Source organism: Protopterus annectens, chromosome 3.part1, assembly GCF_019279795.1.
Source record: "Protopterus annectens isolate FY-2018-M chromosome 3.part1, PAN1.0, whole genome shotgun sequence".
Classification (NCBI taxonomy): domain Eukaryota; kingdom Metazoa; phylum Chordata; order Ceratodontiformes; family Protopteridae; genus Protopterus; species Protopterus annectens.
The window spans coordinates 1,731,800,900-1,731,827,352 of record NC_056732.1 but is presented as its reverse complement, the minus strand read 5'-3'; the positions used below and the strand labels follow the sequence as shown (position 1 = coordinate 1,731,827,352).

The 26,453-nt window shown below is 32.2% G+C and overlaps 1 protein-coding gene across 1 annotated transcript in view; it reads right to left on the bottom strand.

The window, feature by feature from the left end:
• Window positions 1-26,453, bottom strand: part of LOC122797851 — an 875,220-nt gene that overhangs the window by 229,402 nt on the left and 619,365 nt on the right. Inside the window, exons 2-3 of the mRNA XM_044066372.1 lie at window positions 17,570-17,620; window positions 6,533-6,583 (exon numbers count right to left, since the gene is read on the bottom strand). Of these exons, the coding sequence (XP_043922307.1) occupies window positions 6,533-6,583; window positions 17,570-17,620 (102 nt within the window). The remainder of the gene's footprint in view (window positions 1-6,532; window positions 6,584-17,569; window positions 17,621-26,453) is intronic.

Below are 26,453 nucleotides of genomic sequence, written 5' to 3'. Positions count from 1 at the left end.
ATGGTGATATCCACCCCAACCCTGGCCCTTCCCTCCACTCAATTGTAATTCCACCCTATCCTCCCTCCACTTCTCAATCTAAACTCTAGACCCTTTAACTCTCTTCTGACCTGTCATCTAAACATCAGAAGTGTAAACAATAAGATTCACAACCTACATGCCCTTTTAGCTACTTGTTCCCCAGACCTACTATGTCTCACAGAAACCTGGCTTAAACCAAGTCTGAAAGACACACAGATAATCCCACCAGGGTATGATATACTAAGAGCAGACCGAATAACTTGTAAAGGTGGCGGTGTAGCCATACTCTACAAAAATACATTACAAATCTCCCTTGCCCCTCCACAACCCCTCCTAACAAACAATGCCGAAATTCTACTTGTAAAACTTCAACCAAACAAACATAAAAGCATAAATATAGCATGTATTTACATCCCCCCAGGCAGCAATAATAACAAAACCTTAGAGGACTTTCTCCACTGGTTAACTCAAACTCACCCCCAGGAATCCATAGTGTTAGGTGACTTCAACATCGATTGGAATTCCTTCTCATCTAGCTCCCAATCTAGCAGCATAACTCTACATGGCTTTTCTCAGCTCATAACCACTCCTACCAGACTAGGTAAACCCCAAAACAAAGACAGCATCCTGGACTGGATCCTTACTAATAAAGATCCTGACCAGTACTCAGCAGGTACTCACCCAGAGGACATGAGTGATCACTTACTCACCTATGTTATCAAATTCAATTAAATCACCCCCCTTCTTACAACCATAAAAAAAAATCAGGAACAATAATAAATTCAACGCCTCCATTTTTCAAACTGAACTTAAAGCCCACAACTGGACAATACTCAAGTCTCTTCCTCTTGAAGAGGCAGTTATCTACTTCAACACCACCTTCCTCAACATTCTAGATTTCCATGCTCCAATACGGTCCATTAGAACTAAAACCAAAACCGCACCATGGCTCTCTAAGGAAACAAAATCCAAAATCCTATCTAGAAACAAGATGTGGGTCACATGGCATACCTCTAAAGACCCACACTTCCACCAAACCTTCCGGCAACTTAGAAATGAAACTAAAAGAATGATCTTAAATGATAAAACAAACTTCTTCCTCCACCTCCAACACAAACACCTTAATAATCCACAAAAATTCTGGGCAGGCTTAAACAAGCTCCTGCACCCAGGCCAGGCAACCACCCCCACTCCAACAACTTGCAAACAACAGTGCCCTGTAAACATTGCTAACACATTCAATAGTTTCTTCACAGAAACTATACAATCCCTGGCCACACAATTCAAACAAACAACCAGCCCACTCCATTACCCATGCCAGCAGAATACTACAACTACATCAGATCATCTATTTACCTTCGATCCAGTACCCATATCCTTTATAACATCTCTTCTTAATAAACTAGAACCCACTAAGCTAGCAGCTGACCTTCTCCCAGCTGAGTTTCTGCAAAAGCAGCTGAGGCCATTTCCTATCCGTCTCCATAATCATAAACCGTACCTTGTCAGAAGCCTTCATCCCCTCCATATGGAAAATGTCCCACATTATTCCTCTCCATAAAGGTGGTAGCTCACTAGAGCTAACCAACTACAGACCTATAGCTATACTCTCACCTCTGGCCAAAATTATGGAAAAGTGTGTCCACAAACAACTGATGGTACACCTCACCAAAAATAAAATTCTAGCCAACTCCCAACATGGCTTCAGGCCAAATCACAGTACCACATCAGCCCTACTATCCTTTTCTAATACCATCAATAACTTCAGAAACAGTAATAAAATATCATCTGCTCTTGTCTTAGACCTCTCCAAGGCCTTTGATATGGTGAACCACATTCAACTCCTCCATACATTAAAAAAACTATCACTCAGCAATTCCACGCTGAAATGGTTCCAATCCTACCTGTCCAATAGGCAACAGGCTGTTCTATGGCAGGACAAATTATCTACATGCCTACCTGTTACACTTGGAGTTCCCCAAGGATCTATTCTTGGCCCTCTTCTCTTCACCATCTTTGTTAATGACCTGCCCACAATCACCCCCCATGCCACATGCATTCAATATGCAGATGATTCGACTATCATCAGCACTGCCTCCAACCTGGCAGACCTCACTGCTTCAACCCAAGACACCTTCAACCTAATAGAAAATGGTTCTCAAGTCGACAACTAGTTCTCAACCCCAACAAAACAAAACTACTTACTTTCTCACCCACTAACAAGACTCTTCCCCACCTTCTCTATTACATCCTCCAATGGAATCACTATATCACCAGAAGCTCACACAAAGCTATTAGGAGTTACCATTGATAACTCCCTTAAATTTGACACCCATTTCAATCTTACCATCAAAACCGTCAATAAAAAGCTTGGCTCTCTATAAAGTAAAACACTTTCTCACTCCTCACGCTAAAATTACAATTGCCAGCACACACCTACTATCAACTCTTTTCTATGCCTCCCCCCTTTACAAACCTAAACAAGACAACCCTTAACAAACTTGCTTCTTGTTACAATCACATAGCTAGATTTGCCACAAATTCCACCTTTAGAATGCACCACTGCACTAACTTGAAGCAACTAGGGTGGTTAGAGTTTTCCAGCCAACTCCATTTCAACCAACTCAAAATGGCTCACCAGATACTGTATCACCCAGAGAAAACACCAGCTCTGAAAAACATCATTCACCCCTATATTAACCTGCAATCTTTACGCTCCAATAAGATCTTAGCTCAAACTACCAAAGCCAATAATTCTGCTGGGGATTCTCTATTCTCAAACTTTGTAGGTAAAATGTGGAACTCCTTACCGACCATGCTCACCTCAGAACCCTCACTCCTACAATTCAAAAAAAAGCTTAAACCCCATCTCAATACTCTCTGGCAATGTCCCTGTTCCAAACCTGATTAACCACTATCATTTACCCTTCTCTTACCTTACTATCCTTAACCGCTTTTTAACAAGGCGCCTCGCCTTTGTAACTGACCTATGTTTTTTTTTTTATTATTTGCTGCTGTTGTTTTTTTTCCCAAGATGTGATGTATCTTTATATTGTATTTAGAACTCAACTATCTTGTTCATATGTCTGTTATGTACTTGGAGCTTTTCTCCCTGGGCCTCCGCTGAAAATGGACATGTATCCAGTCGGACTCTCCCGGTTAACAAATGTAAAATAAAATAAAAATAAATAAATAAATACGCCTAAACTGAGGAATGAGATAATCTGGACAGAAGGGTCTATTAATGTCTGAGAGCAGGAAGTTTCCTGTAATGATAACTGTGTCATTTAACATTTTTTGTAAGATAAGAATCATTACCAGATGTTACTGTATATGTTCATGACAACCCACATTATTTCAATTTCAGAACCTTTTATTGCTGCTTGATTAGAATGAATGCATGCCTGTTCAAAGGTATTCACAAGACTATCAGTATTCCAATTCTCATCGTATAATGATATTGACTAAGGTCAGGAGAGCATTGTGAGCAAAAACTATTGAGGGGATGATAATGCAGCAGACTCAATGACCATGTTTGTTGAGATTAAAGGCTCGTTACTTTCTGCAACACTGAACAAAAGTAAATATCAGAAATTAGTCTGCTTTTTATGAAAGTGAAAAGGGCTGTGGAACATAAAGGTACATTAGATAGAGACAGTGAGAATAAACGGAGTGAGGAAATGAAAATACAAAGAAACAAAAAGAGTTTTATTAAGATTAACTTCAAGATTGCAGCATGCCATACAACAAGCTCTATCCAAGCACACAAAGATGTGAAGACAATTCACTTGTATAATCCTAAGCCAATGCATACACAAAATGTTTACTGCTTACATCACTACCCTAACATTTTCTGCATTTATTCATTATTGAATCAATGCTCTTTACTCTGCTTCAGTGCTGGTGATATAAATATTATAGAAATACCTAAAAAATATGATAACTGGACTGTTAAATGTCTGTGTATTCCAATGTGAGGTATGTGATTATAAGACTGAAGCTAGAGATATGTATTTTTTGGTAAATAATTTGCTTTCTTCTATTTATCACTAATATTACACATGTTTATAGAATCCAAGTTTCAGAAGCTAATAGGTAGTGACTTCATTGTTGATCTTTTATGGTCTTTAGCAGCCTAGCCCTGAATTCCTTCTTTGTTTTTAGTCTTAGCAATTTACTACCAAAGGACCTACATTTTGTGGATATCCTGCATAATCATAGTTGAGAAAATCTTTTAGTATTGTGTGAAAACCAATGTATAGTAAATGTGAATAACCATAACAATGGAGTATGTTATTTATATGATTCTTTCTGTCCATCATAGACAAGAATGAGAAATCAAGAGTAAAGAGAGTTTCTAATCTGCGCACTGACAATAAAGTTGTAGGAAGTAAGAGACATGTTTATCCTCACATGGACAGGAGGTTTTCCCCAGGGTAAATGGTATTCTTTATGAGACATATCTATGCCTCATTAATGTTCTATTGAAGTTGCAGTAGAAGTTGTGGTCTGCAATGTGAGACTTGTGCCGGTATTGAAATAGTGGATGTGTGGAAGGTGTGAAACGATGGGGACACTCCGTATGTCAGACAGAGATCTACTTAGCAGCCTTTAGGAACTAAGAAGAATGTCTGGGCTTTCAGACAGTCACAGCAGCTCTTATGATTTAGTTCCTTGGTTTTCTTCTTGATAAAATGCAGTGGTAACTCAGGATAAATCTGGCATTTTGGACATGTACATGCCTTTGGGGCTTTACATTCAATGATGGACCTATGAGTGCAGTGTAAAGCAAAATCATTATGTCCCTTGATTTGAATGTCATATTATTGCTAATCAGTTGTGGTTTAAAAAAGAATTTCCTCACAGCAGTCGATTTATGTTATAAAAATGACCACTAAATGGTCCTTCACAACTGGGTTAATATTCAGGATCTTTGTTTTCAATGTAATAGTTTCAAGGGAAATTTTGCTTTGGAAAGAATACATTTATGCACTTTTAGTTTTGAAGCATGGTTTGTGCACCAGCTATTTCTGCCAGGATTTACTGAAAGTTTTTGACGTCTTTTGGAGTGTTCATGATGGTGCAGACTTTATAGTCATTAGGAAACTTTTTTAGCCAGAAACCTTAATAATTTGCCTTGATATCTGAGAAGTGGATGACAAAAATGGGATACTGAGGACAAAGCCCTGGGGTTATGCACTAGTGAGAGGCCCATTGGTAGAAATGGATCCATCAACACTAACTACTTGAGTTTTATTTCTCACACAGTTTGTCATACAAAGAGATACATAAAGATTTACATTTGGCTGAATGAGTTTATTAACTATGGCTGAAAAGGGATGGTGTTGAATGCATTTCTATAATCATACACTGTTTTGCCCACATCCATTGCTTCTGTAACTTTTTTGAAGAGTTCTGCTAGGTTAAGTTCAAATCTAAACTACGGTCAACAGTCTTTAGGTTCCTTGTATCCTTATATATTAATCTTATATCGATACATTTTTATTTATTTTATTTAACATTTGTTTACCGGGAAAGTTTGACTTGGAACAAAGTCAGTTTTTAGCAGAGGCCAGGGGAGAAATGCTCCAGATGCATCTCTTTGTTCCTAGCATTACTGATGAGACAGGTCAGGCTTGCAGGTCTATGATTCTCTAAAAGCATTGAAGACCCACATTTGAGCAAGGGAATGATTCTTGCTGTCCTCAATTCATCTAGTGTGAACTCTTTTTTGAGTCTGATACTGAAAACCATCTGTAAGGGATCACTCAACTCATGCTCATGCTAAAAAGTAGGCAAACTTTAATCTTATCTGGCACCATAGATGTATTGCTCTTGGTCTCTGATGGCGCTTTGAGATTGGTAACTGGGAGACGTGAGTGTGTTGCATTTGTGTGTATGTGATCTGAGAATACAGAAGGAGTGAGGGTGTGAAACTCGAGCAAAACATATCTGCTGGTTGATTGTGTATGATCTCTCAGTCAGAGATCTGATATCATTTACTCTTAGTGTAGTACAAGGGTGGACATTCTTTTTGATATTCTTAATATTACAAAATAGAATTGTGTCGGCCTGCCATTTGCTGGCTATTTTCTTTCATTTCTGGCTTTGGATTCTATGATCAGTGTATAAAGTTCTACCTAATTTTTATGAAAAGGAATTATTTTTGTTTTGTCAGAATAATGTCTCTTTTGGAGGTGATTAAAACAAACTGCAGAGGATATAGACAGGATATATGATACTCCATATATAGGGTGTCTGGGAACAGCACTTGTTTCAGTCGAGTGTCTATCCTTAACATTCTCATCTCTAGTTTGTGTATCCTCTAGAGATTTTTTTCAGTGTTGCTTAGAAGTTGCATTTTACATTCCTTTTGTGTCTTTTCTACTTGTTGTCCATGTTTCGCTAGATTGGGTTTCAGTTTTGGGAATCTATATAATTTCTTTGTTAAAAATGGAAAGAATAAATACTTCTGTGTCAAAGAAGTGAAACAAAAGGTAAAACTACTTACTGAGAGCATTAAAGGCTGCAACACTTTGAGCTCTGCTGACCATTGCAGCACCTGCAATCAGAAAAAAGAAGGATTAGGGGGGCGTTGCCAAGGATGAACACAGGATAGCAGCAGATTTCTTCAGCTCCACCAATTTCACTGCACTGACAGGAATTAATTACTTAAAAAATTAATTTATGAAGTCATTTTCTTTCTAAATATGTTTGTTTTATATAGTTCTTGAACTATATCTAAAAAAGAAAGGACATTTTAACAATATTCCTGACAGAAATCATTTTGGAAATTTTCCTGTCAGTTTATCAGTTTGAAATGAGTTCCAGTAAGACAAATTCTCAAGACTCCAGCATCAAGAAAGAACTTCAGTCTCTGATAACTACAATTCAACAACTTACTGCTAAGATGGATAAACTGGATACTAAAATTGATACCTTCATAGAAAAAAATACAAAACTAATAGACTTGTTACATATAGACTTGCAACAACAGAAGATCCAGATGACAGGCATAGAAGAGGCTGTAAATGACATGGAAAATAGAATCCAAGAAGAGGAAATCAACATTGAGTTTCTGCTGAAACAAAATACACATCTACAAACAAAGCTTGATGACCTGGAAAATAGATCTAGGCGCAATAACAGTAGGATTTTTGGACTGCCAGAAAATATTGAAGGTAACAATATTACTTCTTTTTTAACATCATGGCTCCCTAAAACTTTAGACTTACCAGAAGCATTCTCTTTTGGTATCGAAAGAGCTCATAGATCTATAGCTAATACTAACTCTAACAAAAAGTATCCTAGATCAGTTATAGTTAGATTTCTATCATCTTTTGATAAAGAGATGGTTCTTAAATCTGCTTGGGCTAAAGCTCCTGTTAAAATTAATGAGACAACTGTGCGTTTTGATAATGACTGTTCTTCCTTGGTAATAACTAAAAGAAAAGTCTTTCTGCCATTAATAAAGGAGCTCAAAAAAGCACAGTTTAAAACCTACCTTCTGTTTCCTGCCAAGCTAAAAATCTTCCTTCCTGATGGTCCTAAAATTTTTGATGACTTAGACTCTGCATTGTTGTTTATCAAAAAAAATAAGATTCTGGATAAAATAGAGGAAATGGAATGGGCTAGTCCTTCATTAAAGAGGTTGGCAACTGAAACTTCGTGGAAGGCTTCAGAGAAGAAGAAGAGACTAAAAAACAAATGACATGTTCTTTTTTTTTTCTCTCACTTTAATTTTCTTCAATATTAATTTTTTTAAATATAGTTTCTGCATTTTCAGAAAGCCACAAATATTCTGAAAAAGATTTAATCAAAGTTATTTTCTGGGTATAAAGAGCTGTTCTGTCTCATAATCAGTCAAAATATCTGAGGAACTAATAACAAGTTATCATTCAATATGTTTCTCTTTCTGACAAAGAGAATTAAGGTCAGTTACTTGATACATTTTTTTCTTCTTTCTTTTTTTTCTTCCTTCTCTTCTTTTTTTTATTTTAAACAATAACATTCTATTTAGATTATGCAGTGGGTAAGGGGTGGGGGAGGGCAGGGAGAGAAATGTGATGAGAATATGATAAATGGAATGATAATTTATTTATTCCTTGTAAAAAGTTTATATGCTGTTTAAATGCTAATGCTGATTATACTTTCTTGATTATATTGCTTATGCTCATTCACAAATAATATGTCATGCTTTAATTAATAATAATTAGTACTAAATAATAGTAAATAGTATATTTAATTTCCATCTTTATTAATATAAACAGCAAGTAATATTCCACTGTAAATACTTTTTATAGCTTCCTTTTATATTTTTTTATCTTTGCTTTGCTCTTTCTTATTTCCTGCTTTCTCTTTTTCTTTTCTCTGTTCTTTCTCTTTATTCTCTTTCATATTAATATATTGACATTCTTTTGATCATACAGGTACAGTAAATAATAAGATTTGTATAAAAATTGATTTGGGGCAAAAATAATCTGTTTTATCACATATTAATAATTTTGAGCTTAGTTTCACTTTCATAGAGGCTGTAATAACTTGTAAAATACTTCGCGAAGGTTTTGCTATGTTTAGCTTCACTTATACTGCTAAATGAATGTTAGTCACTTGTTTTTAACAAAATTCCCGCCAAAATTGTAAGGGAGACAATTTGGGATGTGGGTTACCTCATGAACAGTGTTCTCGAGTTGTTTTAAAAGCTTCAACACTCAGAACCCACGCAGAGAAGCTGAAAGCAGTCAATTTGAACTTTGACCCCTGAATTCACACTGACACATCGCAGATTCATGAAGAACACACAACCAGGAAGTAGAACTGCTGCAAATGCGACTCTGCGATGGAAAATGAACTCTTTATCATTTAAATGTGAGTTATTTTGTATAATTACTTAGTTATTTATGTTATAATTTATAAAATATGTAAGTTATAATGATTTTAAATGATGCAGTTTCTCATAGTAAGCAAATGTGATTTCTTAGAAGGCATAGAAAGTGAAACATTTATACAACTGTTTTTGAAAGTTTATTTGACTGCAGCTTATTAATATATGTAAAAAACTTATGATTTAAACATATACACTGCTATGATTCATTTGATTTATATGATTGACAAGGACAAATAACTTTATGACTCTATTCTGGAAGAAGTTGTCATCTGACATATTTTAAAGCAGCAGTTTAGATATACAAAATACAGATGGCTTTCTTCACAATAAAGCAAGTGTTTTTGAGATCTTGCTTAACTATGCAGTATGATTTATAGCAATACCTATAAATATAATATTTTATTCTACTGACAATAATAAGTATGAGAAAAATAAGCTCTGATACAAGTAATTTAAAGTCTTTTGGAAGCTGTTAACTGCATTTACATGATAGAATATAGATACATCTTAATATATATAATGTATGAACCATATTAGCCAAAGTTATTGATTTAATTGAATATTAGAACTTATTTTTACAAATTTTGAATAAGTTAATGTGTACATATGCCCTTCCTTTTTTTTTTTTCTCTCTCTCTCTCTCTTTCACTCTCTCTTCCTCTCTCACGTCTTTTATTTCTCTCTCTCTTCTTGGTTTCTAATATCAAGTTTATTTGAATGCTATTTGAATATAAATGTATTATATTAAATAGATGTATATAGTAGTATGAATAGTTTTTTTTAAAAAAAAGTTTCTCTTAGTATATATGATGTTGTTTTATCAAATGTGTAGTCTTGTCTTACCAGATAATCTAATTGAAAGTTGTTAATTTAAGTTAAATATAACTAGTATTAAATTGATAAGGTGGCAGCTGAGGTACTGCTGCTTAGGGTAGGGGGTTAACTTGAGTAGTATGTACTACTCTAAGTTGGAGTTTTTAACTCCAGGCTGGGTGCAAGGTTTAATCCTTACATTATTTTCTCTTGTTCACTGTTGTATGAATATAGTTCTGACATCCACAATACACTTTGTAAGTTCATTGTCACTACAAACAAAATTAAATCTTATACAAAATCCCATAAGAGACTCAATAAATGCAGTTATATTTAAAGGTACACCTAAAGGAGGAGGTATAACATTACTTATTTTGTTAATTGTTATTTTAATCATAAGTTTTCTATGTTTTAAAATTGCCAAATGACTTCTCTAAAAGGAATTTCTTTAAACATTAATGGACTGAATAATCCATGTAAAAGGGCAAGCCTAATAAGATACATTAATTTACATAAGGCTAACTTAGTCTTCCTGCAAGAAACACATCTTTTGAAAAAAGATATTGATAAACTAGTCACAAACAAATATACAGTATTGGTTAGTTCAGAGCACACTCAGAAAAAAAGAGGAGTGGCTATTTTATGGAATAAAAGTATGCCCATTCCTAAAACTATTAAGACTTATCAAGATGATAAAGGAATGTTTTGTGTGGTTACAATACAAATTAATGGGAAGACTTATACATTAATCAATATATATTGGATACCTGGAATTGGTATTAATACAGTGAAATACCATCTTGATAAGATCATATCATTCTCTATAGGAGATATTATTTTAGCTGGTGACTTTAATTGTATATTACATGAAAATAACACTACCACTATAGGAAAAAGGAAAATTACATCTAATGCAAAACATTTAAAGGATTTTGCTAATTCTTATCATTTAAATGATATTAATAATCAGATAGATTCAAAATCATTACCATATACATTTTTCTCTAACAGATACAAAACTTATTCAAAAATAGATAGGGTCTTTATTTCTAACCAGATGGTAACAGAATTAATTAACTCTAAAATGATTTCTTGTCCTATATCTGATCATAATTCAATTGTTTTAGAGTTCATGATAAAAAATACTCACAATGTTCAGATCAAAAGGATACCAGCATACTTAACTCAATTAAAAGACTATAAAGAATATATACTTTCAGAAGTACAACATTTTCTAGATATAAATAATACTTCTGAAGTCTCCGTTGTTTATGTTTGGGATGCTTTAAAATCATATTTATATGGACAAAGTATCAGATGGTATAATAATAAAAGGAAATCTTGGGATAAGGAATTGTTAGATATTCAAAGTAAACTAGATTCTTATAAACATAATAATAAAGAAAATATTATGGATAAGAAAGTCATTGAAGAAATAAACAAACTAAATGAGAAATACAAAGAAATTTTAACTCATAAAGTTAAAATAACTTTAGAGAAATACAAGTTTTGTCTTACTCAATAAGCCCCAAATACTTACATAGACTTAAAACAAAACAAAAGGTTGAATAAGCAAAATCATATCAAAGAAATCTTTTCTCTAAGGAAAAGAAGAATGTTTCTAGTCTACCAGAAATACTAGATGAATTTAGAAATCACTTTCACAAAATTAATCATAATAACATTAACATGGAACCTAAAGATAAAATAAGGGAATTTATAACCACAAATATGAATAAAAACTTAATAAACAACAGATTAAACTATTGGATAAAAGTATTTCATATACAGAGGTTGTTACACAAATAAACAAGCTTAAATCAAACAAAGCACCAGGTAATGATGGTATTATACCAGAGATATATAAAATCCTTTCTAAAAGTACATACTCATTAATACATAAGGTTTTTATTTTGGCCCAAAATGAATTAATAACCCCCCCATCTTGGCAATATACATTTATTTGCCAATCTTGAAACCTAATAAAGATCCAACTAGATGTACTTCATATCGACCCATCTCATTACTTAATGTTGATTATAAAATGTTTATGAGTATTTTTGCTGATAGATTGAAGACAATCATCCCTGGCATTATAGATATAGATCAGACAGGCTTCATTGTAAATAGAAATACTTTTGATAATATAAGGAGAACTCTAACATTAATTGATTTTGCAAATAGGAAAAAGAAAGATTTAACTCTTATTAGTCTTGATATAAGCTCAGCATTTGATTCAGTAAGTTGGGACTACCTGTTTACCTTACTGAAGTGCACAAACTTCTCAGAAGCATTTGTAAATCTAATTGAGCATTTATACAAAGGAACATTGGCTTATATTAAGATAGGAACATATGTCTCACAAAAAATACCAATTTTTAAAGGTACAAAACAAGGGTGTCCACTTTCTCCACTATTATTCACATTAATAATAGAGCCTTGGGCTAATTTGATCAGAAACAGTACTGACATAGAGGGATTTGAAATAGATGAAAATACAACATCTAAAATTCAACTCTTTGCAGATGATGTTCTAATCACATCAACAGGATCTAATTCTTCTATGCAGTCTCTGTTTGATAAAATGATACATTTTAAAAGTATTTCTGGTTTAATATTCAATGAAGAAAAAACTAAAATACTACCTATATATACACGAAAAAATGTTCTCATTAATGATTTTACTAAATATGTACCCAATTCAGGTCAGATAACTTATTTAGGTATAATATTATCTAATGATATCAAATCTATTATGCATAATAATTATAATACCTGTCTTCTTAATATACAAAATCTCTTTAATACCTGGAATAATATGTTTTTTACTATGGAAGAGAGACTTACAATTATTAAAATGATAATATTCCCCAAGATATTATACTTAATACAATCAATAATACTTCCACCTACAAGAATAATTATCAAGAAATTGAATACACTAATGTTAAATTTCCTATGGGCACCTAATAGACCTAGGATTGCTTTAAAGAAACATACTAATAGTTGGTCTCAAGGGGGTATTTCTTTTCCAGACTTCAATTTATATACTATCTCTTCTATTATAAAAGTTATTACTTTATTAATAGATCAGTCATATGTTGCAAAATGGAAAGATTACTGGGAGATAATTAGTATTCAATTCATGAAAATCTCCTTAACACATAGAAATATGATTGTAAATAACTCCATGTTATGGTTACTAAAAGAATTTTGTACTTCACCTATTACACCTAAACATATAGTTAGTTACCCATTAAACATTATTATTAGTTATTGTAACTTTATATTCATGCATCCTAAATATAAAGAATGGAATTTTATTATATTCCCTATAATGTATACTCGGGGTATGCTTTTGTCATCCACTTCTGAAGGAACTCATTTAACTACAGATAATGATCTAAAGTACTGGTATCAGTTGATATCTGATAATAAAGTTAAAAATCTAGATTTCTTAAAACAAGAATTTGATCTAAGAGAAACTTGCGGGTTAGAGGTTCAGACCTTTAGACAACATCTCATTGATAAAATAGATCTAATGTCTATAACAGTTAAAGAATCTGTTCCAACATTGATTGATTACTTGATATTAAATTTACAACATAAAGTTTCTGATAAAGGTAAGCTTTCATACATACATAAAATTATCAGACAAGAAACGTTTTACAGTGTAGATACCTACTGGAATTATTTCATTTCCATTAATGGTGATCCACCAAATCAACAAGATAAACAATATATATTGGAATCTGCTTATAAAACTACGTCCTGCATTGTCTGGAGACTTTTTACATGGAAATTTTTGCATAGATCCTTTTATACACCTTTGATGATGAATAAAATAAATAATAAAGATAATCTATGTAAAAGATGTAGTGTAGAAATCAATGCAGACTGGGCTCATATGTTTTATGACTGTATAAAATTGAAAGACTATTGGAAGTCAATTAATGAATTTTTGCAGGCTCTTTTTACAGATAATTTTATTATTTCTAAATCTCTTATATTATTCAACACACCTGTACCTCAAAGTGTTAAAAAGGTTAAGCTTCCCTTGTTATGGTCTATCCTAGCAGTGGCTAGAAAAATAATAACCAGAAATTGGATTTCAGATACACCTCCTTCGTTCAATGAATTTAAAAATGTTATGAATATAGTGTGCCATATGGAACTGAATACAATCAAGTTAAGAACTACTAGAAAAACGTCTTATTATATTGTATAGAATAATTTACAAAACTTGTTAAACAAATCTTAACTTCAAATAACATGGTATTTTAGTTTAATTAATTGATCTGATTGTAGTGGATGTCTTTGTAAATACTTTGGTTGTTTTGTTGAATGTTATAATCATATCTATTTTAATTACTTGTATAAAATTGTTATGATATTTTCTTGTATGTTAAAAACAATAAACTTGTTTTAAAAAAAAAGAAAAAAGAAGGATTTTATCACTGAGAAAGTAAACCATGAATACCCAATATCGTCCCTGTGTTGTATATTCTTGCTAATATATGGTATAACAGTTTATACACCTAAACTGAGGAATGAGATAATCTGGACAGAAGGGTCTATTAATGTCTGAGAGCAGGAAGTTTCCTGTAATGATAACTGTGTCATTTAACATTTTTTGTAAGATAAGAATCATTACCAGATGTTACTGTATATGTTCATGACAACCCACATTATTTCAATTTCAGAACCTTTTATTGCTGCTTGATTAGAATGAATGCATGCCTGTTCAAAGGTATACACAAGACTATCAGTATTCCAATTCTCATCGTATAATGATATTGACTAAGGTCAGGATAGCATTGTGAGCAAAAACTATTGAGGGGATGATAATGCAGCAGACTCAATGACCATGTTTGTTGAGATTAAAGGCTCGTTACTTTCTGCAACACTGAACAAAAGTAAATATCAGAAATTAGTCTGCTTTTTATGAAAGTGAAAAGGGCTGTGGAACATAAAGGTACATTAGATAGAGACAGTGAGAATAAACGGAGTGAGGAAATGAAAATACAAAGAAACAAAAAGAGTTTTATTAAGATTAACTTCAAGATTGCAGCATGCCATACAGCAAGCTCTATCCAAGCACACAAAGACGTGAAGACAATTCACTTGTATAATCCTAAGCCAATGCATACACAAAATGTTTACTGCTTACATCACTACCCTAACATTTTCTGCATTTATTCATTATTGAATCAATGCTCTTTACTCTGCTTCTGTGCTGGTGATATAAATATTATAGAAATACCTAAAAAATATGATAACTGGACTGTTAAATGTCTGTGTATTCCAATGTGAGGTATGTGATTATAAGACTGAAGCTAGAGATATGTATTTTTTGCTAAATAATTTGCTTTCTTCTATTTATCGCTAATATTACACATGTTTATAGAATCCAAGTTTCAGAAGCTCATAGGTAGTGACTACATTGTTGTTCTTTTAGGATCTTTAGCAGCCTAGCCCTGAATTCCTTCTTTGTTTTTAGCCTTAGCAATTTACTAAAAAAGGACCTTCATTTTGTGGATATCTTGCATAATCATAGTTGAGAAAATCTTTTAGTATTGTGTGAAAACCAATGTATAGTAAATGTGAATAACCATAACAATGGAGTATGTTATTTATATGATTCTTCCTGTCCATCATAGACAAGAATGAGAAATCAAGAGTAAAGAGAGTTTCTAATCTGTGCACTGACAATAAAGTTGTAGGAAGTAAGAGACATGTTTATCCTCACATGGACAGGAAGTTTTCCCCAGGGTAAGTGGTATTCTTTATGAGACATATCTATGCCTCATTAATGTTCTATTGAAGGTGCAGTAGAAGTTGTGGTCTGCAATGTGAGACTTGTGCCGGTATTGAAATAGTGGATGTGCAGAAGGTGTGAAAGGATGGGGACACTCCGTATGTCAGACAGAGATCTACTTAGCAGCCTTTAGGAACTAAGAAGAATGTCTGGGCTTTCAGACAGTCACAGCAGCTGTTATGATTTAGTTCCTTGGTTTTCTTCTTGATAAAATGCAGTGGTAACTCAGGATAAATCTGGCATTTTGGACATGTACATGCCTTTGGGGCTTTACATTCAATGATGGACCTATGAGTGCAGTGTAAAGCAAAATCATTATGTCCCTTGATTTGAATGTCATATTATTGCTAATCAGTTGTGGTTTAAAAAAGAATTTCCTCACAGCAGTCGATTTATGTTATAAAAATGACCACTAAATGGCCCTTCACAACTGGGTTAATATTCAGGATCTTTGTTTTCAATGTAATAGTTTCAAGGGAAATTTTGCTTTGGAAAGAATACATTTATGCACTTTTAGTTTTGAAGCATGGTTTGTGCACCAGCTATTTCTGCCAGGATTTACTGAAAGTTTTTGACGTCTTTTGGAGTGTTCATGATGGTGCAGACTTTATAGTCATTAGGAAACTTTTTTAGCCAGAAACCTTAATAATTTGCCTTGATATCTGAGAACTGGATGACAAAAATGTGATACTGAGGACAAAGCCCTGGGGTTATGCACTAGTGAGAGGCCCATTGGTAGAAATGGATCCATCAACACTAACTAGTTGAGTTTTATTTCTCACATGGTTTGTTATACAAAGAGATACATAAAGATTTACATTTGGCTGAATGAGTTTATTAACTATGGCTGAAAAGGGATGGTGTTGAATGCATTTCTATAAACATACACTGTTTTGCCCACATCCATTGCTTCTGTAACTTTTTTGAAGAGTTCTGCTAGGTTAAGTTCAAATCTAAACTACGGTCAACAGTCTTTAGGTTCCTTGTATCCTTATATATTAATCTTATATCGATACATTTTTATTTATTTTATTTAACATTTGTTTACCGGGAAAGTTTGACTTGGAACAAAGTCAGTTTTTAGCAGAGGCCAGGGGAGAAATGCTCCAGATGCATCTCTTTGTTCCTAGCATTACTGATGAGACAGGTCAGGCTTGCAGGTCTATGATTCTCTAAAAACATTGAAGACCCACATTTGAGCAAGGGAATGATTCTTGCTGTCCTCAATTCATCTAGTGTGAACTCTTTTTTGAGTCTGATACTGAAAACCATCTGTAAGGGATCACTCAACTCATGCTCATGCTAAAAAGTAGGCAAACTTTAATCTTATCTGGCACCATAGATGTATTGCTCTTTTTCTCTGATGGCGCTTTGAGATTTATAACTGGGGGACGTGAGTGTGTTGCATTTGTGTGTATGTGATCTGAGAATACAGAAGGAGTGAGGGTGTGAAACTCGAGCAAAACATATCTGCTGGTTGATTGTGTATGATCTCTCAGTCAGAGATCTGATATCATTTACTCTTGGTGTAGTACAAGGGTGGACATTCTTTTTGATATTCTTAATATTACAAAATAGAATTGTGTCGGCCTGCCATTTGCTGGCTATTTTCTTTCATTTCTGGCTTTGGATTCTATGATCAGTGTATAAAGTTCTACCTAATTTTTATGAAAAGGAATTATTTTTGTTTTGTCAGAATAATGTCTATTTTGGAGTTGATTAAAACAAACTGCAGAGGATATAGACAGGATATATGATACTCCATATATAGGGTGTCTGGGAACAGCACTTGTTTCAGTCGAGTGTCTATCCTTAACATTCTCATCTCTAGTTTGTGTATCCTCTAGAGATTTTTTTCAGTGTTGCTTAGAAGTTGCATTTTACATTCCTTTTGTGTCTTTTCTACTTGTTGTCCATGTTTCGCTAGATTGGGTTTCAGTTTTGGGAATCTATATAATTTCTTTGTTAAAAAATGGAAAGAATAAATACTTCTGTGTCAAAGAAGTGAAATAAAAGGTAAAACTACTTACTGAGAGCATTAAAGGCTGCAACACTTTGAGCTCTGCTGACCATTGCAGCACCTGCAATCAGAAAAAAGAAGGATTAGGGGGGCGTTGCCAAGGATGAACACAGGATAGCAGCAGATTTCTTCAGCTCCACCAATTTCACTGCACTGACAGGAATTAATTACTTAAAAAATTAATTTATGAAGTCATTTTCTTTTTAAATATGTTTGTTTTATATAGTTCTTGAACTATATCTAAAAAAGAAAGGAAATTTTAACAATATTCCTGTCAGAAATCACTTTGGAAATTTTCCTGTCAGTTTATCAGTTTGAAATGAGTTCCAGTAAGACAAATTCTCAAGACTCCAGCATCAAGAAAGAACTTCAGTCTCTGATAACTACAATTCAACAACTTACTGCTAAGATGGATAAACTAGATACTAAAATTGATACCTTCATAGAAAAAAATACAAAACTAATAGACTTGTTACATATAGACTTGCAACAACAGAAGATCCAGATGACAGGCATAGAAGAGGCTGTAAATGACATGGAAAATAGAATCCAAGAAGAGGAAATCAACATTGAGTTTCTGCTGAAACAAAATACACATCTACAAACAAAGCTTGATGACCTGGAAAATAGATCTAGGCACAATAACAGTAGGATTTTTGGACTGCCAGAAAATATTGAAGGTAACAATATTACTTCTTTTTTAACATCATGGCTCCCTAAAACTTTAGACTTACCAGAAGCATTCTCTTTTGGTATCGAAAGAGCTCATAGATCTATAGCTAATACTAACTCTAACAAAAAGTATCCTAGATCAGTTATAGTTAGATTTCTATCATCTTTTGATAAAGAAATGGTTCTTAAATCTGCTTGGGCTAAAGCTCCTGTTAAAATTAATGAGACAACTGTGCGTTTTGATAATGACTGTTCTTCCTTGGTAATAACTAAAAGAAAAGTCTTTCTGCCATTAATAAAGGAGCTCAAAAAAGCACAGTTTAAAACCTACCTTCTGTTTCCTGCCAAGCTAAAAATCTTCCTTCCTGATGGTCCTAAAATTTTTGATGACTTAGACTCTGCATTGTTGTTTATCAAAAAAAATAAGATTCTGGATAAAATAGAGGAAATGGAATGGGCTAGTCCTTCATTAAAGAGGTTGGCAACTGAAACTTCGTGGAAGGCTTCAGAGAAGAAGAAGAGACTAAAAAACAAATGACATGTTCTTTTTTTTTCTCTCACTTTAATTTTCTTCAATATTAATTTTTTTAAATATAGTTTCTGCATTTTCAGAAAGCCACAAATATTCTGAAAAAGATTTAATCAAAGTTATTTTCTGGGTATAAAGAGCTGTTCTGTCTCATAATCATTCAAAATATCTGAGGAACTAATAACAAGTTATCATTCAATATGTTTCTCTTTCTGACAAAGAGAATTAAGGTCAGTTACTTGATACATTTTTTTTCTCTTCTTTCTTTTTTTCTTCCTTCTCTTCTTTTTTTTATTTTAAACAATAACATTCTATTTAGATTATGCAGTGGGTAAGGGGTGGGGGAGGGCAGGGAGAGAAATGTGATGAGAATATGATAAATGGAATGATAATTTATTTATTCCTTGTAAAAAGTTTATATGCTGTTTAAATGCTAATGCTGATTATACTTTCTTGATTATATTGCTTATGCTCATTCACAAATAATATGTCATGCTTTAATTAATAATAATTAGTACTAAATAATAGTAAATAGTATATTTCATTTCCATCTTTATTAATATAAACAGCAAGTAATATTCCACTGTAAATACTTTTTATAGCTTCCTTTTATATTTTTTTATCTTTGCTTTGCTCTTTCTTATTTTCTGCTTTCTCTTTTTCTTTTCTCTGTTCTTTCTCTTTATTCTCTTTCATATTAATATATTGACATTCTTTTGATCATACAGGTACAGTAAATAATAAGATTTGTATAAAAATTGATTTGGGGCAAAAATAATCTGTTTTATCACATATTAATAATTTTGAGCTTAGTTTCACTTTCATAGAGGCTGTAATAACTTGTAAAATACTTCGCGAAGGTTTTGCTATGTTTAGCTTCACTTATACTGTTAATTGAATGTTAGTCACTTGTTTTTAACAAAATTCCTGCCAAAATCGTAAGGGAGACAATTTGGAATGTGGGATACCTCATGGACAGTGTTCTCGAGTTGTTTTAAAAGCTTCAACACTCAGAACCCACGCAGAGAAGCTGAAAGCAGTCAATTTGAACTTTGACCCCTGAATTCACACTGACACATCGCAGATTCATGAAGAACACACAACCAGGAAGTAGAACTGCTGCAAATGCGACTCTGCGATGGAAAATGAACTCTTTATCATTTAAATGTGAGTTATTTTGTATAGTTACTTAGTTATTTATGTTATAATTTATAAAATATGTAAGTTATAAAGATTTTAAATGATGCAGTTTCTCATAGTAAGCAAATGTGATTTCTTAGAAGGCATAGAAAGTGAAACATTTATACAACTGTTTTTGAAAGTTTATTTGACTGCAGCTTATTAATATATGTAAAAAACTTATGATTTAAACATATACACTGCTATAATTCATTTGATTTATATGATTGACAAGGACAAATAACTTTATGACTCTATTCTGGAAGAAGTTGTCATCTGACATATTTTAAAGCAGCAGTTTAGATATACAAAATACAGATGGCTTTCTTTACAATAAAGCAAGTGTTTTTGAGATCGTGCTTAACTGTGCAGTATGATTTATAGCAATACCTATAAATATAATATTTTATTCTACTGACAATAATAAGTATGAGAAAAATAAGCTCTGATACAAGTAATTTAAAGTCTTTTGGAAGCTGTTAACTGCATTTACATGATAGAATATAGATACATCTTAATATATATAATGTATGAACCATATTAGCCAAAGTTATTGATTTAATTGAATATTAGAACTTATTTTTACAAATTTTGAATAAGTTAATGTGTACATATGCCCTTCCTTTTTTTTTTTTTTTTCTCTCTCTCTCTTTCACTCTCTCTTCCTCTCTCACGTCTTTTATTTCTCTCTCTCTTCTTGGTTTCTAATATCAAGTTTATTTGAATGCTATTTGAATATAAATGTATTATATTAAATAGATGTATATAGTAGTATGAATAGTTTTTTTTAAAAAAAGTTTCTCTTAGTATATATGATGTTGTTTTATCAAATGTGTAGTCTTGTCTTACCAGATAATCTAATTGAAAGTTGTTAATTTAAGTTAAATATAACTAGTATTAAATTGATAAGGTGGCAGCTGAGGTACTGCTGCTTAGGGTAGGGGGTTAACTTGAGTAGTATGTACTACTCTAAGTTGAAGTTTTTAACTCCAGGCTGGGTGCAAGGTTTAATCCTTACATTATTTTCTCTTGTTCACTGTTGTATGAATATAGTTCTGACATCCACAATACACTTTGTAAGTTCATTGTCACTACAAACAAAATTAAATCTTATACAAAATCCCATAAGAGACTCAATAAATGCAGTTATATTTAAAGGTACACCTAAAGGAGGAGGTATAACATTACTTATTTTGTTAATTGTTATTTTAATCATAAGTTTTCTATGTTTTAAAATTGCCAAATGACTTCTCTAAAAGGAATTTCTTTAAACATTAATGGACTGAATAATCCATGTAAAAGGGCAAGCCTAATAAGATACATTAATTTACATAAGGCTAACTTAGTCTTCCTGCAAGAAACACATCTTTGAAAAAAGATATTGATAAACTAGTCACAAACAAATATACAGTATTGGTTAGTTCAGAGCACACTCAGAAAAAAAGAGGAGTGGCTATTTTATGGAATAAAAGTATGCCCATTCCTAAAACTATTAAGACTTATCAAGATGATAAAGGAATGTTTTGTGTGGTTACAATACAAATTAATGGGAAGACTTATACATTAATCAATATATATTGGATACCTGGAATTGGTATTAATACAGTGAAATACCATCTTGATAAGATCATATCATTCTCTATAGGAGATATTATTTTAGCTGGTGACTTTAATTGTATATTACATGAAAATAACACTACCACTATAGGAAAAAGGAAAATTACATCTAATGCAAAACATCTAAAGGATTTTGCTAATTCTTATCATTTAAATGATATTAATAATCAGATAGATTCAAAATCATTACCATATACATTTTTCTCTAACAGATACAAAACTTATTCAAAAATAGATAGAGTCTTTATTTCTAACCAGATGGTAACAGAATTAATTAACTCTAAAATGATTGCTTGTCCTATATCTGATCATAATTCAATTGTTTTTGAGTTCATGATAAAAAATACTCACAATGTTCAGATCAAAAGGATACCAGCATACTTAACTCAATTAAAAGACTATAAAGAATATATACTTTCAGAAGTACAACATTTTCTAGATATAAATAATACTTCTGAAGTCTCCGTTGTTTATGTTTGGGATGCTTTAAAATCATATTTATATGGACAAAGTATCAGATGGTATAATAATAAAAGGAAATCTTGGGATAAGGAATTGTTAGATATTCAAAGTAAACTAGATTCTTATAAACATAATAATAAAGAACATATTATGGATAAGAAAGTCATTGAAGAAATAAACAAACTAAATGAGAAATACAAAGAAATTTTAACTCATAAAGTTAAAATAACTTTAGAGAAATACAAGTTTTGTCTTACTCAATAAGCCCCAAATACTTTCATAGAGCTGAAAACAAAACAAAAAGGTTGAATAAGCAAATACATATCAAAGAAATCTTTTCTCTAAGGAAAAAGAAGAATTTTTCTAGTCTACCAGAAATACTAGATGAATTTAGAAATCACTTTCACAAAATTAATCATAATAACATTAACATGGAACCTAAAGATAAAATAAGGGAATTTATAACCACAAATATGAATAAAAAACTTAATAAACAACAGATTAAACTATTGGATAAAAGTATTTCATATACAGAGGTTGTTACACAAATAAACAAGCTTAAATCAAACAAAGCACCAGGTAATGATGGTATTATACCAGAGATATATAAAATCCTTTCTAAAAGTACATACTCATTAATACATAAGGTTTTTATTTTGGCCCAAAATGAATTAATAACCCCCCCCCATCTTGGCAATATACATTTATTTCGCCAATCTTGAAACCTAATAAAGATACAACTAGATGTACTTCATATCGACCCATCTCATTACTTAATGTTGATTATAAAATGTTTATGAGTATTTTTGCTGATAGATTGAATACAATCATCCCTGGCATTATAAATATAGATCAGACAGGCTTCATTGTAAATAGAAATACTTTTGATAATATAAGGAGAACTCTAACATTAATTGATTTTGCAAATAGGAAAAAGAAAGATTTAACTCTTATTAGTCTTGATATAAGCTCAGCATTTGATTCAGAAAGTTGGGACTACCTGTTTACCTTACTGAAGTGCACAAACTTCTCAGAAGCATTTGTAAATCTAATTGAGCATTTATACAAAGGAACATTGGCTTATATTAAGATAGGAACATATGTCTCACAAAAAATACCAATTTTTAAAGGTACAAAACAAGGGTGTCCACTTTCTCCACTATTATTCACATTAATAATAGAGCCTTGGGCTAATTTGATCAGAAACAGTACTGACATAGAGGGATTTGAAATAGATGAAAATACAACATCTAAAATTCAACTCTTTGCAGATGATGTTCTAATCACATCAACAGGATCTAATTCTTCTATGCAGTCTCTGTTTGATAAAATGATACATTTTAAAAGTATTTCTGGTTTAATATTCAATGAAGAAAAAACTAAAATACTACCTATATATACACGAAAAAATGTTCTCATTAATGATTTTACTAAATATGTACCCAATTCAGGTCAGATAACTTATTTAGGTATAATAGTATCTAATGATATCAAATCTATTATGCATAATAATTATAATACCTGTCTTCTTAATATACAAAATCTCTTTAATACCTGGAATAATATGTTTTTTACTATGGAAGAGAGACTTACAATTATTAAAATGATAATATTCCCCAAGATATTATACTTAATACAATCAATAATACTTCCACCTACAAGAATAATTATCAAGAAATTGAATACACTAATGTTAAATTTCCTATGGGCACCTAATAGACCTAGGATTGCTTTAAAGAAACATACTAATAGTTGGTCTCAAGGGGGTATTTCTTTTCCAGACTTCAATTTATACACTATCTCTTCTATTATAAAAGTTATTACTTTATTAATAGATCAGTCATATGTTGCAAAATGGAAAGATTACTGGGAGATAATTAGTATTCAATTCATGAAAATCTCCTTAACACATAGAAATATGATTGTAAATAACTCCATGTTATGGTTACTAAAAGAATTTTGTACTTCACCTATTACACCTAAACATATAGTTAGTTACCCATTAAACATTATTATTAGTTATTGCAACTTTATATTCATGCATCCTAAATATAAAGAATGGAATTTTATTATATTCCCTATAATGTATACTCGGGGTATGCTTTTGTCATCCACTTCTGAAGGAACTCATTTAACTACAGATAATGATCTAAAGTACTGGTATCAGTTGATATCTGATAATAAAGTTAAAAATCTAGATTTCTTAAAACAAGAATTTGATCTAAGAGAAACTTGCGGGTTAGAGGTTCAGACCTTTAGACAACATCTCATTGATAAAATAGATCTAATGTCTATAACAGTTAAAGAATCTGTTCCAACATTGATTGATTACTTGATATTAAATTTACAACATAAAGTTTCTGATAAAGGTAAGCTTTCATACATACATAAAATTATCAGACAAGAAACTTTTTACAGTGTAGATACCTACTGGAATTATTTCATTTCCATTAATGGTGATCCACCAAATCAACAAGATAAACAATATATATTGGAATCTGCTTATAAAACTACGTCCTGCATTGTCTGGAGACTTTTTACATGGAAATTTTTGCATAGATCCTTTTATACACCTTTGATGATGAATAAAATAAATAATAAAGATAATCTATGTAAAAGATGTAGTGTAGAAATCAATGCAGACTGGGCTCATATGTTTTATGACTGTATAAAATTGAAAGACTATTGGAAGTCAATTAATGAATTTTTGCAGGCTCTTTTTACAGATAATTTTATTATTTCTAAATCTCTTATATTATTCAACACACCTGTACCTCAAAGTGTTAAAAAGGTTAAGCTTCCCTTGTTATGGTCTATCCTAGCAGTGGCTAGAAAAATAATAACCAGAAATTGGATTTCAGATACACCTCCTTCGTTCAATGAATTTAAAAATGTTATGAATATAGTGTGCCATATGGAACTGAATACAATCAAGTTAAGAACTACTAGAAAAACGTCTTATTATATTGTATAGAATAATTTACAAAACTTGTTAAACAAATCTTAACTTCAAATAACATGGTATTTTAGTTTAATTAATTGATCTGATTGTAGTGGATGTCTTTGTAAATACTTTGGTTGTTTTGTTGAATGTTATAATCATATCTATTTTAATTACTTGTATAAAATTGTTATGATATTTTCTTGTATGTTAAAAACAATAAACTTGTTTTAAAAAAAAAGAAAAAAGAAGGATTTTATCACTGAGAAAGTAAACCATGAATACCCAATATCGTCCTTGTGTTGTATATTCTTGGTAATATATGGTATAACAGTTTATTATATATATATAGTTGAATTGTGTGATTTAATAGTAACTGATGTAACTCTTTTTTTGCTACATAGCTACATAATGCAGTATTGAATGGCATGAATATTGTAGCTACTTGTTTCTTTAAAGCTAAGTTGTGTCTCTATAGCTAAATGTGTTTGGTAACCAGACTTTAGTATGACAAGCTCTTTGCAGAGCTGTTCATTAGAGTGAAAATTGAGAGCCTTCTGTATATTTTTTGAGAAGCAGGATATTCAACATTCAACATTCTTTGACTCTCAGTCATAAGGCACTGTTGCAGTAAAATGCTAATGTGTTATAATGATTTATGCTATATGTAAAGATATGTGAAGATTTTACTAACATAGTTTAGGGGATTCCTCGGGTAGTCTAATGTTGTTTAAGCTACACAGCTGCTTCTGACTGCCTCTGAAATCAAGTTCTCTCTCTATCCCTCCCAGGTCTTCCCTGCACAGCGTAAGGCAGAAAAGAACTTAGCCCTTTTAGACTACTCTACTTTTGCCCACAACCTGTAAAAACAAAACAGGTCATTATCTGGTCATTTTAGTATAGACTTTAAAGTAAAGTATTATTTAAGGGTCCTCAGCACTAGCACAAATCTCCCTAGGCTTACCCAAACAAAAAATCCAAGCTTGTTTGCATATACTCCACTTAAACTACAGAACACACTCTAAAACTAATGCAAACTGCTATAAAATTGTAAAAACAAGCTCCCAAAGCATAGGCATTGAACCTGGTGTTTGTTTAGATGAGATTACTCACCTGCAAGTTAATTATTCAGGAGTTACATCTTGAAACCTGGGCTCTAGTGGCTTAGTGTAAACCCCGCTCCGTGAGCACTCGCTTTGCTCGTGCTCGCTCCCCACCCTGCCCCTATTCCCACCCCCAGTACTCATACTTTTATAACCTCAAACCACTCCCCCTACTGTCCACTAACTTCCTGTACCTCACTACTGCCCTCTAAGATCAAACGGAATATGACACCACCCAGGAAGCTTATCATACTAACTCTTTTTCCCCTCCTACTTGTCCCTTACCTAGCTACCCTATATGAAACCTGGTCTTACATAGGCTTCCACCACCCAGGCTACCAAACCAACCCCTCACCCATAATTAACAACAGAGGCCATGACTCAACTCCCA